General features: G+C 34.2%; 1 protein-coding gene across 5 annotated transcripts in view; it reads left to right on the top strand.

Moving 5' to 3' along the window:
• The window catches only part of LOC116299598 (serine/threonine-protein kinase MARK2), a 29,212-nt gene that overhangs the window by 1,571 nt on the left and 10,728 nt on the right, over positions 1-16,913 (top strand). For 4 of the 5 annotated variants that reach the window (XM_031708268.2, XM_031708270.2, XM_031708271.2 and 1 more), the window contains exons 2-15: positions 3,427-3,588; positions 3,746-3,799; positions 9,911-9,959; positions 10,543-10,608; positions 10,944-11,014; positions 11,810-11,866; positions 11,935-12,171; positions 12,790-12,847; positions 13,007-13,068; positions 13,949-14,048; positions 14,332-14,459; positions 14,830-15,053; positions 15,564-15,756; positions 16,094-16,224. In XM_031708268.2, the coding sequence (XP_031564128.2) occupies positions 3,427-3,588; positions 3,746-3,799; positions 9,911-9,959; positions 10,543-10,608; positions 10,944-11,014; positions 11,810-11,866; positions 11,935-12,171; positions 12,790-12,847; positions 13,007-13,068; positions 13,949-14,048; positions 14,332-14,459; positions 14,830-15,053; positions 15,564-15,756; positions 16,094-16,224 (1,592 nt within the window). Of the gene's footprint in view, positions 1-2,432; positions 3,011-3,426; positions 3,589-3,745; positions 3,800-9,910; positions 9,960-10,542; positions 10,609-10,943; positions 11,015-11,809; positions 11,867-11,934; positions 12,172-12,789; positions 12,848-13,006; positions 13,069-13,948; positions 14,049-14,331; positions 14,460-14,829; positions 15,054-15,563; positions 15,757-16,093; positions 16,225-16,913 lie in introns of those variants that run through there. The other variant, XM_031708269.2, reaches the window with a different exon arrangement.

The raw sequence follows: 16,913 nt of genomic DNA, 5'->3' as shown, positions 1-16,913 counted from the left end.
TATCTAATGAATTGTCAAAATTTGTTACAACGTAATCCCCCCAGAAAAATGAAGTTTATCATATTCTCTTGCTTTACAAAGTATGTCGTCACATACTTCGTTGCTATGCAACAAAGTCTGCCACTCCAACATCGTTCTCCCCTTTCACTACCCATTCATCAAATCTAGTAAATATTTACTTGGGAGAATAATATATGTTTGGCTATTGTTTGTTCTCGGCTGTGACAACTTGCACACCTCTTGCACACCCTCAAAGGTCAGTGACAACGTTTGCAGATTGTCATGTTCAGTTCGTTTTTAATGGCTCAGAGATCAACTGACTGGTATGAGGATCACTCCTAAGGGAGGGAGCTGCTTTTTGTCGCGTTGGTGTACGATTAATATTCAGGAACTAGATTACGTTTTATCAGAAAATACTTCAAAGAAAAACCAGTATATCTGGAGCAAAAGCACGTTTTTCCCCAGTGATATGCCTGTAGGAATGTTTTTTGTTATCTAGCTATCAAACTTGAGATCGGCAAAACCCAACCCGGTTAACTCAGTCGTGCCGAAGTTCATTGACGCAAATTTGTACGTTATATGTAAAGATAGTGTATCTAGATGATCTGCCATACCTTTTCTAAGACTCAAGAGTGTAATTGTCATGATAATTACTTTCAGTTTTATCTAAAACGAATGACCAAACACTGACAACTAACGCCACGGATCTTTGGGAATTTTCAATCTGACGGCTCTCCCATTCAATTCGATCTTAATGTATCTTAACCATCTTTTTCTTTTAATACTTTTCCTACTAAGTATCCCTTCCCTTCTTCACCATTTTCTCTTTCTGAGCTTTCCTTTGAGTGACATTTCTGATGTTTTTTAAGCCCGACCACGTTTTTTTGCTCGCGCTGAACCGGTTTTTCCCGCCAATCGACGTAACATAATTTCTAATAATCACGCTGTCTCATAACTTGTCACTGGGCTTTTATGTAACAGTGTGCTAACATTCTTACTCGCCAAAAACTGCACTAGCAACGTCTTCGTCAACAAAGCTAGTCCCCCAGCCAGCCAATCACAACTTGCGTTAATATCTCGATACTCTTAATGACGTTTCCCAAGTTTTTATCATTAACTTTTAGTTTTTACAGGGATGTTAATTTGCTTTGCTGCCGGAAATTTGCGGAATCAGTTGGTCCGCAGATATATCAATTTAAAGGGTTCAGAACTTTTCCTCTCGATATTAGATAATAGACACAAATATAGATAATTACGAGTTTCCGGCGAATTTTTAGGTCGGAACAAAGAAAACGTTTTTTGTTTGACTTTCAGTTGCCTATCAGCATTACTGTGGTACACGAGTTGTGGTTTTACAATCAACGGCCGCATGTTTTTTTTAAGTCAGTGGGTCGAATCTGGCTATTATCATTGATGCCATTAAAACATCAGTGTTCTCTATCTTGCTCATTCCAAGAGGGTGAAGTGCCCCTTATTTTGAAGTCTTTGGTTCCCAGTTGACGGAATGGATGTCAAGTGGAGGCCAACGCCCCCGTCCCCCAGACCCACCCCCATAACTGCCCAACAAAAACACTCCACAATTTATTGTTGTAGTCACGTGACGACTCCAGACATCCTGGACTACCAGCTTCCAGTTTTCCTTGCCGTCTTCCTTGCCTTCTTCCTCGTTAGGAAGAAGGTCATTTCAACGTCATTGAAAAGCGCGTCCGTTTTCCTGCACTCTCCAAAAAAAAAAAAAAAACGGTCCGACGTTCGGCGAAAGAAATTCCAAACATTAAATGGATTAACAAAAGGGGTTAATGACTGACAGTGAGCCACTGTTGGTACCAAAAACTACAATTTAAACGAACCTTAAACCTCAGATAATTATGGATGATCCTTAATTAACTTTTTTTTCGAAAAATGCTAATTTATTTTTTCGGTTAATTCTTAATTTTCTACCCGAATGTTATTGTTAGCTGGCGATGTGGTCAATGACTCCCACACGGGACTTCCTTCCGAACACTTAATACACACGTAAGGCTCTAAGCGTCCGGCGGCAACCTCTCCTTTACGTGGCCTGGTCACTTCAAATAAGCAGTCTTTTGAGATCCCAATCTTAAAGCTTTCCGTCTTGCACATGCGTTTTAAACCTTGCGCGGCGTGTGTTCCATGGGTATCATATTATTATATTATTTGTTTATTAATATGATAAATTGAATCAAGTTTTAAATATTCGTGGTATCCCATCTTGTATTTATAAATAGCTGCTTTTTCTTTGCACAGAAAGGCTACCTCCTAATCAAAATATGCCTTTTTAAGATATTATTTTTGGGGTTTTTTTAAATCTATATTTTTAGAAGGTCGTCCAAAAAAAAACAAAAAACGGGGCGTTCAATTTCCCGCGAAATTCGCTCTCAAGAAACCCCTCTAAGATATTACTAGCAATAAAATTCACAATTAAAAGAATATTCCAATAATTCATTGTCGTCATATACTCTGTCGAACCACAATTGATACCGGAAAGCAGGCATTAAGGGACTTTATTTTTCACCCGATAATACAATTATACATTTCATTCGCCGGTAAGCGAACGCGTTAGAGACTGGTGCCCAGCATGAACAAGTAAATTTAACATCACACCTCTCATAGGCCATTTTTCACCCTAGAATAATGAATCTCGACTCAATCCCGGATCGTTCAGTAGTGATTTATGGAATCTAGGAAAATGGGGTATTTTTAGTGGACAATACTGAGGTTTACTGCTGGGCTGTTGTATTAGCCAGGCGTTCCGTGTGGTGTGTCCGTGGGGCGTGTGGTGAGCTGGGACTGCGTTGGATCGAGGCAGTGGCAGTGGCAGTTCACACTGGCCTCCATTTTTAATCCAAGACCAGCATTTGAGTTCTGTTAGTTGGAGCAAAAAATTTCGTTCTGTTTTGACTAGAAGTAAACACGGCTACGAACGGGCTGTACCCAACTTCTGCCCATGGATAGCAGTGGCCAAGAACGTAGTAGGACGAGGGCAGCCAAGGTGAATGGCTGGATTTTTATGCTTTGTTAATGGGGACGCTGTATGTACAAGACGTTTAGGGATCGTTTGCCCTGTTTTTTAAATTCGACTTTTTTTCACGTCGTCGTTGGATTTAAGAGGCTAACCCAATGATAATTCAAGTAGTTTTTGATGGAATAGGGTATCAAGATCGATTTGTGGAGCGATTCAGACCTTCAAAACAGGCAGCTCGAGCGAATTTGAAGGGAACAATTCATCTGAGCGTTTTTGATGTTCAATGTCCACCATTTTGGGAGCCAACTCCCGAACCTACAGCGCGATTTCGTTTTATTTTTCATCGACATATTGCTAAAGATCCTTCCTTGAAGATCACCACAGTACATTGAATGTATGTGTTTGTAAATAAGGGAATTTTGACCGACGTTTTTGCTTTCTAGGTCCAAGATGGGCACAACTCTTCCAGCTCGAGGACCTCGCGAAGTCGTTCCTCGGGCAACTCTGAAGAGGTCCACATCGGCCGATATAGACTCATGAAAACTATCGGAAAGGGCAACTTTGCTAAAGTAAAACTGGCCAAACATATTCCCACTGGAAAGGAGGTTAGTTGACTTGTCCGAGAACGAAAGAATCTCAATACACGACTTCCCAAAAATGAAAACGTTTACGATTTGATTAGCATCAAAACCAGAGCATCACGCCGGGTTGCTTCCACAAAATTCTACTCACTAAAAACCTCGTTTTTCTTGTCTTTTTTAGGTCGCCATCAAAATCATCGACAAAACCCAGCTTAATCCAAGCAGCTTGCAAAAGGTAGGCCATGCTTCATAAAAGCGATAATAATAATTCTAGCGAACTCTGTTCGAATCGCTAGCGTTGGTGTTTTTTACTGGCGCATTATATATTCCTAAACCATCGCTTGTCCTACATGCTTGAAAGATTTTCATATGTTTTTAATAATCTCTGTCGTCAAACCAATTCCTGCCTTCAGTAATATTCCTTTTATAACGAGGAAGAAAGCCAGTGCCTTGTTTTCGCCTTGTTTTTGGATAGAACCCGATAATTCGAAGGAAATGTTTGCTCTAGCTTCCGGAATTTCGAAACATTGTGTACGTCAATGATGGACATTTCTTTTCCATTCTTGGAAAATTATGTTAGCAACATTTATTTTATTTTATTTTCTCTATTTTCTTCATTAACCTCAGAGTATTATATATATAGCGTTGCAGATATCGAACATTACATGTAAGAACACAAAAAGTAATGCAAAAAATTCCAGCGAGATCATAAATCTTAGTCAAATAAATATTTTACTAAAACTTCCACAACACGAGTTGTATGCTCTCGAAGAATCTCAACATGGACAGGGCTTTAATCTTATGTTTCTCCCTATTAAATATAATGTAATAGGTTTTGAACAAGTTTTCGGGAGTTATTTTCAATCCTTGGATCGTTGTTGTTGAGATCAATTTGAGAATTTTTGTATATGTATATGATTTGATGATGTCCTAGGGCACACAACTAGTAATTTATTAATATCCAAAATGCTATATTTTTACCCTATTTCACTAAGTAAAATTCACTTTGATTAAAAGAAAATCCATCTATATTTCTAATAAACACCTTTTTCTTCAATTAATTTTATAATTCATGTTGATTTTTTTCTCCTGCAAGACGAAGAAAATCAAATATGCCATGCCAATAAAATTGATTGAAGTTTTTGTTTAGCTGGACGCTGTAAATTCTTAGGAATTTCATGCATTTGATTTTCAAACAGTCTTCTCCTGTTGTTATATGTTTTTGAGCTCCATAAAATACATGTTTAAATGTGCTTTGGTTTTGAAGGCTTTTGTTTTTATGTAAGCAAAGCTTTGGTTGGTGGTTAGTTAGGTTCAGCCACTAGACCTGCTAGTGACAGGTTGTGTTCCTCGTACAACCCTCTAGAGTCCCATCCACAGCTCAAATACTGTATAGAACAACCTGAAATGCCAAGCTCATTTTTCCCACACACTAGCTTCAGAACTAACCTATCTATCCCCTGTCCATTCCTAATAATGTCATGCGCTTGAACAATAAGAATTTAGAAATTGTTACTTCAGCATGTAGTCACTCTTCTGTTTAGATTGTGCCCTAAACCATTGTTTTCTAAGTATTATAAGATTCTGAATATTATTATTAAGGTTTTTAGTGCTTTATAAATTTGGATTTAATGCTTTTGTCATATGATGGAGTACAGTAAATCATGAACTGATGTACACAAATCAAAGGGATACAAAATTTATCTACAATTCGTATGCTTGATTGCATATTCAGAAACTATACGCAGTGTTTTAAGATAGAATTGAGCACCTTGAAGGTTAGTAGCATAGCCTTCCAAGATAAGAATTTCATGAATTATAATTGAGAATATGGGACAAAAATTGATATGTTGGTTCTACAACATCTATTGACATTTGTTACTGACAATGTCACCTAGATATTTCAATACCATGGCATAAATTTTGTCTTGTACAACATCTTATAAGTCAATCAGCAAACAGCCTTTTTATTGTCGAGCTTACAAACTGTCATAAACGCTTTCTAATTTCTTTTTTATTTGCAAACGAATATCATTATTGCATCATCTGTTGTCTGATAATTATTATACTATATTATATTTGAGTTGATAGGATATTTGAATGAAGTAAAGAGTGTGTATAGAGGAATCGCAGCCCCAAAAAAACAATTTTATTTAGTACAGTTAATGATTCCTGTGAAAGTAATCAATTCAAAATTACTGCGTTTTGACTTTTAGTTTATGATATTCTTTTAATACCCAACTCTAAAACATTTTTATAAATTTTCAGTGCTTCCACAGCTATCCAGATTTTAATGAGATCTTAATTCTTGCATTTTGTTAATTTTAATGCTGTCTCGGACAAATTATTGAATTAATTTTATGAAATATTTTATTTGGCTAGTTATATAATTTCTTCCTGTGAAAATATAATCTATCTAGTAAGATCTGATACAGTGGTGTAATTTCGTAGTTTTATTCCTTCATTCTCTTCTGTTTCTTCTAGAATGAGATTTTTGAATATATCATATAAATATAACATATTTTTTAAACTATATCTTTCATTAGCATATATATGCATGTATATACACCCACCTGTAGAGGTGTCAATGTCATGTGATATAACAGTATCATTTTAGATGCTGTATAATATTATCTTCATTTTATAATAACATAAAATATGTGTACAAAACGACTAAGAATGTTTACAAATGTATCATTTATTTTATAGGATAGATAAGACATCTTAGAGATTATAAATAAAGTATTAACCATTTTGTACTCATTAAAATTTAGTTATCTTAAAACTGTGGTGTATGTACCTGTGTAAGTTATCCACAAAACACCTCAGTATCATCGTGGATCACAATTTCAGTACAAAATCAATTGCAAAACCATTATTGGATGTGAAAATTAGAACATACAGTAGAAGCTGAGACAAAAATGGTACATGGAAAGTACGTTAATTAGATGTATCTAGTGATACACCTCGTGGAATGTTCATAAATTGTTTCCCTGACAGATAACATGGAGGCTTTCAACACGTTTAATATCGACTGTGTATCTCCAATGGATACATCAGAGGATAATTATGTTATTCCCCAGCATACCTTTCTCTCTTACGTGCTATGTTCTATGTTTCGAACATGACAATGTTTTTTTTTTAATTGAGGGTACAGTTTTACAAACTGTGACCATTCTGTATATCCTCTTGTAGGGTTTACGGCCTAATGATTTTTGCAATTATTGTTCTTATAGCAGGAAGTGGTCAGTGACATATTTTCTCTATTATGTAATTTTGAGAGCAGTGTACTAGACAAAAAGTACTCATCAATCAATAAACTTAATTGCACACTTTACTTTTCAAATACTTGAAAAATTTTACCTTATTTATCAATTAAATAGTTTTAAGAATCTACTCTTGTCTTAACAGATATTTTGAACATTATGTTTACCTTCACTTTACAATGAGTTTTTTTGTCATTTATTTTACTGTGATTTTCATGAACATGCAAACATTTTTTTTTTAGTTGCACACTGCAATTTGGTTTTTTGCTGCCGCCAGTCAGAAATATGAAAAATACTGACTGATTAGGTTTGATTGACGGCAGCAAAAAACCAAATTTCAGCATGCAACTTGGAAACACAGAGTTCGCATGTTTATAAAGCCAATTGATTGGAAATAAGATTTATTTTTATCAACCATTGTATTTAAACTCAATGCTTCATTTTGGAGGGTTAATTGAAATAGTAAAAAGTTCAGGAAATACTACAAGCTGGAAAAACTCAAACTGCTCAGGATTCCAGTATCCTGACTGTAATTCGTATTCTGTATTATCTTACATGCACATATTAGATACGTTGAATAATACATTCAATGATTCATTATCATTGCTTCTGTTTCTCTAACAAAGTGTTTTGGAACAAATTATTTTCCTTTATCATTTTATTGATATAGCAAACATAAACATGTTTCAAACTTGAATGCATTTTTCCAGGAAATCTGACCCCTGTATTTGTTATCTAAAAAGCTTGTTTGTTTGATCAGGCATTATCTGGACATTGTTATCTTGTATCTATGACCATGTGCAGTTTCGTTCTTGCTATTTTTCATCTGCTTTACAGTCTTGATACTGTTGTCAATGATTTACAAACCAAACAATGTCTTTCTCTAATTGATAATAAATGAATACTAAAATGGAAATTAAATAATTACTGGATTTAACTGGGTATTTCCAGATTTCTGAGTTATTTAATGCAAAGTGAAATTACTGTTCTTTTTTTTAACTGAATGATTAGATCAGCACGTAAGGATGGTTCAGAATTTAATAAAATTAGTTATTTTATATTGTAGCCTTAAAATTTCTTAGTGTACAATTTGAAAACAGCTTTTCTGTGCAAATTGTCGGTATCCAATAGAACAACCTTTCTTAAAATAAGCAGCTTTTTTTTATTATAAAAGCATAGCTTGAATTAACAAACTCATTTATTATGCTGAATGTATCAAATGTTAGACAAAATATCGACTGCCATTATTGCTCTTATCTTTTATTCAGTTCCTAATTTCTCGGTTAAGCATTTAATTAAATATAATTTTATACTTTCAACTTCTAGCTTGTATATTCCCAAAGGATGGTTTTGTTTAGTCTCAGCAGGGAAATTTATGTCACACCTCTTGCAGTTCACTCAAAAAATGCTTGATTAACTCATTCAGACAAGAAAAAATAATGATTCTCCCAGCTGAACTTTGAATCACAAATTGCAAAGTTTGTTTGCAGTGTGAATCATTAATACAGCGTACTTCTACCAGGACTCAAAATGCAAACTAAAAAACCGGACAGTTTATTTTTATATTTGTAAGATAGGTAAAAAACTTTTGGTGGAGCAAAATTACCCCTGTCGCTTTATTTTTCATTTGACAGTTCAAAATTAATTTAGCATGCCAGTAGTAAAATTTGACAAGCTTTACATTTTTGCCATCCAGTTGGGTATGGTATTTCAAGCCATGATCTACTGTTCTTGATTGCCAATGAAATTTGACTAAGTTGGTAGAAAACAATTTGTTTCAAAAAAATAAATTTCTCATAATTATTAATTTGGAATCTAGTACTGAAGTAAGAGTACTATCTTTTCTCTAAAAATAAGGATTTGTTTAAGGCTAGCTTAATTTTAACGTTTAATGTCCCTTTATCTATAAGCAAATAAATTGCTTGAGTGATTTGAATTATGAAGGCAAGTCAAACAGGCCATGACAACTCATTGTTCTTTACTAAATCAAATGATCTGAAAATTACGAAGAACAAGTCACTTAAAAAGTTTTCATTGTTCATTCCCAATAGCCCCTGAAAAGACCACAGAAGTGATGACAGATGCCTTGAGTATTGTGTCTGTCATTATTAGTGCTATCCTTGGCTTACTCTGTGCGTTAAGATCTTCACATCATGTTTTTATTATTTTAAGATCTTTGGTAAAGATCTGTAAAGAGTGTAGGCTCTTCTCATATCTCTGACAAGGCAACAAAAACTACACAAATTGCCTTGAGTATTTTGTCTGTTGTCATTAGTGCTGTCCTTGGTTTTGTTCTGTGAGTTAAGGTCTTCAATTCACAGCATGTTTTTATCAATTAAAGATCTTTGGTAAAGATCTGTGAAGAGTGTAGGCTTTTCTAATATCTAACTTCTAGCATGTTCTATGAGTGCTTAACGAAGATTTTACATGCTTAATAGGATTGCAGGATTTGTGAAAGTAATATCAGAGGTGACACCAGAAATAGTTTTCATTCACTTAGATTTTATCAAAAGGAGCTTAAAAATTTAGCATGAAATTTTATTCTGTATAAAACCCTCAGTTAAGTTATTTGGGTTAGCTGTTAATTGTGTTTTCATAAATATACAGTGATTGGCTAATATTTGTGTATATATTGAATATCAGGATATTGAAATAGTGAACTTTATTAATCCATTAGCATTATATTGAAGTAATTTTTCTAATATTAGTAATGAAAAAGCTTACGTTTCACTTTAAAAAATGGCTATTAAATTCTACCATGTTTCACCACTTTGTGTATCTACTGTTTTCAGATTATTGATTATAGCAACTTTATCTCATAATCTTGGTATAACAATATTTCCTTTTTCATTTAAAAGTACCACATAAATACTGAACTTGTATATTGAAATAATTTACATTATGACTATTATTTCTTCTAGCAGTTTTATGAATTTTGTTATTCATTTGATAGGACCATTATGCTAGAGATTTCAAATTTGTAAATTTATTACTTTACTTGTCTTCCCCTTTTCTTTTCTTTCTTTTTTTGTTCTGTTTTTATCTTTTCTTACTTACCACTGTATGTCTGTATTTTTCAGTTGTTTAGAGAAGTTCGAATAATGAAGTTTCTTGATCATCCAAATATAGGTAAGTGCATTTGTGATTTTTGTCAATATTTTTCAGTTGTTTTTTGAGTTCTAAATCCTTAATGAAAATGAAGCCAAAAATTGTTTTAATTATCATAAGAATCCTCATTATGACATTTTTCATTATTAACACCATTCTTATTACCATCTGTGTCATCATCATAATGACCATTATCTTCAATATTATCATTATCAACTTCATCATTATCATTGTCATTTGACTTAAACATCAATACCATCGTCAACATTTAGACATTAACAATATCCAGGGGTGGATTTAGGGTTGGACCAACAGGGTCAGCCCCATCTCTTTTGGAAACAATATATAATAAATAGTATTTGCATATGGTCTTTGCTTACGGTCTGACACACCCCTTTTTTGATTCCTGGATCCGCCCATTATATATTCCCCTAATGGTTTCTCTTTTTCTCTAAGTTCTCTTCATTTATCCAATAGATAAAAAGATGTTCTGTTAAATCCATCATTTATATCAGGCACTGTGTTTTCTAATCTAAGAATAATTTACTACAGAATTTTGGAAGCACCTACATTTAATTCTACAATATTGCTTTTTTTCTTATAGTTAAACTTTATGAAGTGATAGAGACTGATAAAACGCTGTACCTAATAATGGAATATGCAAGTGGAGGTTGGTGACATATAGATTCATTTAGTATAAAACTCTTGATCAAATTTTTGAATTATAAGAGATGTAAAATCTAGTTGAAACTTGTAGAATTTGAACCATGAGATTTAAAAAATACCTTTCAATCTTGGTTTTATTTTTATTCTCATCCATCGCTGGTGTAAAGATAATTAATTTACACACCAGTGCAATAGCTACTGTTAACAACCTTTATATTTTTAAAAAAGATAAGATAAAATAAAATAAAATTGCATTAGCATAGAGTTTAAAAATAGTAATTCATTAGTGAATTTAGATCTGTTTGTTTCTAATTTGATTAATATCTTCTATTGTTTTAGGTGAGGTCTTTGACTACCTCGTAGCCCACGGCAGAATGAAGGAGAAGGAAGCTAGGGCTAAGTTCAGACAGGTAATTGCAAGACATTGTCATTTGTCATAAGGTACATGTGGTATCTCTATGACAGCTGAATACAGTAAAAAGAATGTTTGAAGCATAATAAAAGAGAAGGAATTTTTGATTTTATAAAATCCCTCCATGCAAGCTTTAGAGAAAACCTCTTTAGGCCACTGCATTCCCATGAGTATTATTTCTTTGTTTAATGGTTGCACATAAGAAGACATATGAATACAGATGCAACTCAAACAAACAATCTTATTCTCAATGAGAATGTATTAAGTTCAAGTTAAAAAGGTCTCTTCATTGAATGTAACTCATTCTGAGCAGTACAGGCTGGCTCCATTGAATTGAGTCTAAAAAGTAATAGGTATTTATATTATTAGTTTATATAGGTATAATAGGTATTTATAATTTACAGGTCCTATTTTAATATGTAATGAGTATTTAGTGGTGTTATGGTTGTTACATACCTCTATTTACATATTCTACTTGTACTAGACAAAACAGATTTTTACAAGTGACAAGTATGTGGTCATACATATTCTTAAATCAGAATATGTGGCTTTATCTCATGCATGAGCTTTCATTTTGTTTGAAGCTATTTCTTGCTACAAGTTTAGATCTAATATCTACGAGTAGTTGGCATTATTTTTGTGCAGTAAATAACGCCTATAATGATATAAGCCTTTTCTGAATTTGAAAAACAGGATGCATTGTGGTCAGACCTGGGTACAAAGTCATACCAAAGCTATTTCATCAATGTTTGAGCCTTTTGTCATCTTCTCTTGAACTTTTTTTCTCTTTCAGATTGTGTCTGCCGTCCAATATTGTCATCAAAAACATGTCATTCATAGGGACTTAAAGGTAACCCAATCAAACTTAATTAATTTTAATTTTGAACTTTATTAATTTCAAATTCAACATTTCCTTAGGCTGAGAATCTTTTACTGGATTCTGATATGAACATCAAGATAGCAGATTTTGGTTTTAGTAATGAGTTCACGCCAGGGAATAAATTGGATACATTCTGTGGCAGTCCACCATATGCTGCTCCAGAGCTCTTCCAGGGCAAAAAGTATGATGGTCCGGAAGTTGACGTCTGGAGTTTGGGAGTCATCCTTTACACACTAGTTAGTGGTTCTCTACCTTTTGATGGCCAGAATTTAAAGGTATGTGTTTTTTGAGCATTACTTGCTAGGGCGTGACTTGTAATTAATATAAAGTGATTCACACACAGAAACTGGCTTCAGGAAAGATTGTTACTTTATGTACAATATTCATGCTAGGAAGCTGGGTTCCCTAAGGTTCAGCTTCAAAACTACAGCTTTTTTCATGCTTCTTTTACTAGAAAGCTAAAGAAGTGGCACACATCTAGTTTTCACAATCTGGATTTGTAATCTTGGGCTGTAAAACCCAGGGCCCAGTTGTTCAAAGCCCGATTAGTGCTAATCCTGGGTTAACTCTTAATAAGACCTATAGAGTTAATCCTGGATTAACACTAATCTAGCTTTGAACAACCCGGCCCAGTAGAATGGGGTAAGGGGTTAGAGTGACTAGTCCTGGCACTGTTACAGACACAGTATAGCATAATGCTCTTATAAAGATTAATTTGATAGTAATTCTCATAAGATAAATTTAGTCATTGATCTTACTGTACAATGTAATACAGCCTCTCACCCTTAACTTCTTAAATAAGAAAGCACTTGCATAAAAATCTTGAGTATATTTTGAGCTACTCGTTATAGAACATGGTGTACTGATTGTTTCCCAAATTTTCTTTGTTTCAGGAATTACGAGAAAGAGTACTTAGAGGAAAATATAGAATACCATTTTACATGTCTACAGGTATGAGCAACATCACTTACTGCAATTTTCATTACTTTAATAACTATCCAAGCACAAAAACACCTTAATATTTATTTTTATAGTATTGCATAATCTTATTTACACAGTCATTGCATGTATTGAATTGAGAATAAAAATTAGCCTTTTTTTCATTAACAGATTGTGAAAATCTCCTTAAAAGATTTTTAATAATTAACCCAACAAAAAGAGCTAAATTAGAGGTAAGAATATCAGATAACCTTACATTGTTTGAACTTACAATGCGATAACTTTATTTATATTATATATTTATCTTTATTAATACTTTATTGGGTTGATATAAATATACCATTTACAGTTTCCTAAAACATGGCCCTCACTTTTTGGTTTTGCTTAAGATGATTTTAAAACTGTAGCCTGAACTGTGAAAACATCCATTAATTTTTGCGTATTTAAACAGTGTTTCATCCATCCACACAAAAACATCAATAACAGAAAAGCAAACAAATAAATAGTTTCGTATCAGCTGTGTTGCAGGCAGGAAAAGAGAAGAAAAAAATTTCTGTTCCCTGGCCTACAACATCTTAATACAGCTAAGAATAGTTGCGCATGAATATCAGAGCTGTTTCTAACTCGATGGCTTCACCTCATGATTCATGCACTCTTGTTTTTAGCAGACTCTTGCCTGTATTCACACATGTAGAGACTAATAACATGTACTTATTGACTGAGTGGGAGGGCTGTATGGGAAAATATCTGTACAAATAACCGAAAGCCAAATATTTTCCCATACGGCCCGACCTAACTCAGTCAATAAGCATTTTATCATGACCAAAAAAAATATATTTAAAAAGTTGCAAATTATGTAAATACAGTCACAGGCTTCAAGCAGGGCCATACGGATTCGTACAGCCCTGCTTGCTCATGCCATTTACCCAAAGGTGTTTTTAAGAGCTGCGCCCAGGCAGATAAGGGTCATGATAATTGCCGATTAATTTTTGTTTTAATTATGTTTGATATAACATGAATCAGTTCTTCAAATTTTTACTGATTATTAGTCATTGAAAAATGTGTCCAAATTTGATAATAATTTAATAAGTATTGTATTGCTTCTTTTATCAGCAAATAATGTCAGACAAATGGATGAATATAGGATGTGAATTAAATGAGTTGAAACCTTACTTAGAGCCTCTTCCTGATTTTAAGGATGAAAAACGAATGGGTAAGTCTTCAAGATTCTAGCTTATTACTTTATATTCAGTTTTATGGATACCCTGAAACAATGTCTAGGCACAGTCTGATGGGTTTGAGCTGTGAGTTAACTGTGCCCTGACTTTGATCAGCAAAAAGGCTGTTTCAGGGAGTCGGTCAAATTTGAAGGTTTTAAAAAAATATTTTTTACTACATCTCTGATTCTTTCATTCATATAAACCCTTATTTCACTATTATTTGTTGTGTGAAGGGTTTGGAAGTTAATTCTTTCTTGGTTTGTTGTTTCTCTCTAGATATTATGCTTCAAATGGGTTTCTCAAAAGACGAAATCCACGATAGTCTAACAAATAATCGATATGACGAAGTCATGGCAACATACTTATTACTGGATGAAAGAAGCCAGTCTCTTTCATTACGAAATGTAAGTAACAAGTTTCGTAGAGATTGCCCATAAATAGACAAATATATGAATTTTTGAAACCAACAAATTTATGCTAGCAGGTGTTTCATGCCCGGCGTGCCTTGTTTTCATGTATTTCACAAAAATTTCACAAAAATGGATTCAAAAATTCATATCTTTATCAATGTAAGAGCAATCACAATGAAACTTACCATTTTTACTATCATGGTATCAGTGAGACAAATTTACTTGTAAACTACTTTTTCCAATTAATCAAATATCTCATAATGCCATGCTAGTGTGAAAAGGGTCTATTTACGCAAGCCAATTGCTGAGATTTCCTTAAATCTATCACATTGTAAGTGCTTTACTTTTTTGTGCACACCAATAGGTTAATGGTCCAAATGATCCACTAATGAATAGTACGGCATCAGTAAGACAATCTGACTCATCATCTGGGTCAAGTTCAAGACCTGTACGACCAGCCAGAACAACTAGCTCAAGAGCACGGGAGCGTGGTGATAGGGAAATACCCAGAAGGTATTCACACGGTCCTCATGAACGGGCTGGTAGAACAGCTGGGGAGGGAAGACAACCAACTCAAAGAGCACACAGGTATGTATCCATGGATTTGCAATAAGGGGAAATGTATGTTATTGTTATTATTACAATCATGTTATACAGTCAACTCTTGCTTTGAGGACCACTATTACACTATTACAGACAGGAGCAAAATCTGCGGTGAAGAATACTGACAAAGAATTGGCCATAATAACCTTCGCTATTATCACTCACTATTATAGACACCAAGTGAAGGTCCTGAGGGTATCCACTGTAACAAGAGTTGACCATACTAAAAAATTGAACTTGAGCTTTGGGCTCTTTGGTTACAACAGTGATAGCTTAGTCAGACAATTACGCATGGCTAGGGACCCCAGGGGACGTGACTGTATTGACTTTAGGCCACTGATATTTGAATATTATGTCAAGACCTGCCATGACATGTCACCCAACTCTTCCCATCATACCTCTGTTCCATGGTTTCTGATCCTAAACCTCCTTCATTGATGAACTAACTGGTGCAATTCCATAATTAATCTCACTAAATATATTGTATCCTTCCAGACCAAGTGCCACTGCTGATAGCAGTATTCCGACACCTCAAGTTCGGACATCAACAAGACCAGGAGCAGACAGACAGACAGGACCAGCACAAGAGGAACGTCTCCCAACTACAGTAGGAAGAGCTGCGAATCCTAACAAAGCTGAAATCCCTGAACGGGAGGATAATACAAGAAGTAGAGGAAGAGCACAACGGGTATGTTGGACACTCCATATATCTTATAGTGACCTTATTTTGCCTATCAATTCAATTTTTTGACGCTAGGTGTCATGTGGTATGAATAATGTTAGATTGTGTTATGGTCACCGAAAATTTTTGACATTATAGCGTGAGGGTGGGAGAGTGGGCAAAGAGCTATGCTCTCTAGCTCTGCCTGCCTTTCCTAAAACACCATCAATACCATGACAGTGATAATTTGGTATTGTAAGAATATCCCTTGTTTATTACAAGATCTATAGCACTGTAATAAATTGTATTTATCTTTATGTCACGTTACAACTGATTGATGTTTCCCCCGTTATTTTATTTGCAGCAACATAGTATGCCACCTGGGATGTCTCGTCGCAACACATTTGTATGTGATCGACGAGCAGAAGGGAAAGGAGATGAAAAAAATAATTCAACACAAACTGGTTCAACCCAAATAGATGGTAAAGAACCAAGGTAAGGTCTTCAGATTTATAATAAGTTAACAAATATTGCTAATGATTATTATTATCATGGTCAAGTTGTATTGATGCAAGGTATTACAATTCTTAGGGTGTATGGTGGGGTGGGTGAAGGGGTACCCCTCCCATTTTTATTGATGCTTTGTTACTAGGTAGAAAGTAAAGTCATCAAGGGCCAGTAGCAGGGGGAGGGGCAGTTTACAATACTCCAGTTTCCTCTCCAATGAGGCCAAGCCTGAGTAAATGAGTCTGTGATCAAGGAACACAGTGGTAATTTGAACTCAAAAATGTTCATTATGCAACATATATTGACATTACTACGTGCCTGATGTTTTTGGCATTCTTGATGTTTTTGGCATTCTTACTTTTTTTGCATATCACTCTGACTTTAAATTTGTATGCCCTTCCTTAAAAATAAAAAACTTATATTTTACTCCAAAAAATGCTAACGAAATGACTTGTAAAAGTAATCTGGATATCTAGAAGTTTTAATCCAGTGATTTTCTTGGAGAATAATTCTCATCGTAACAATAATTATTTCATTTCAAAAAGTAATTGAAAAAGTAAAAATTAAAATTTGATAATAGTTAAAATTACCTAGATAAAAACTAAGCCCAAAATTATGTTCCTAGAAACAGTAAGATTTTGGGGAAAATAACGCTACCTTAAAGTAAAGCAGGTTAA

Source organism: Actinia tenebrosa, unplaced genomic scaffold, assembly GCF_029948245.1.
Source record: "Actinia tenebrosa isolate PJP-AT-01 unplaced genomic scaffold, QUT_ActTen_1.0 PGA_scaffold8__29_contigs__length_14323225, whole genome shotgun sequence".
Classification (NCBI taxonomy): domain Eukaryota; kingdom Metazoa; phylum Cnidaria; class Anthozoa; order Actiniaria; family Actiniidae; genus Actinia; species Actinia tenebrosa.
This window is presented reverse-complemented; position numbering and strand designations above follow the sequence as displayed.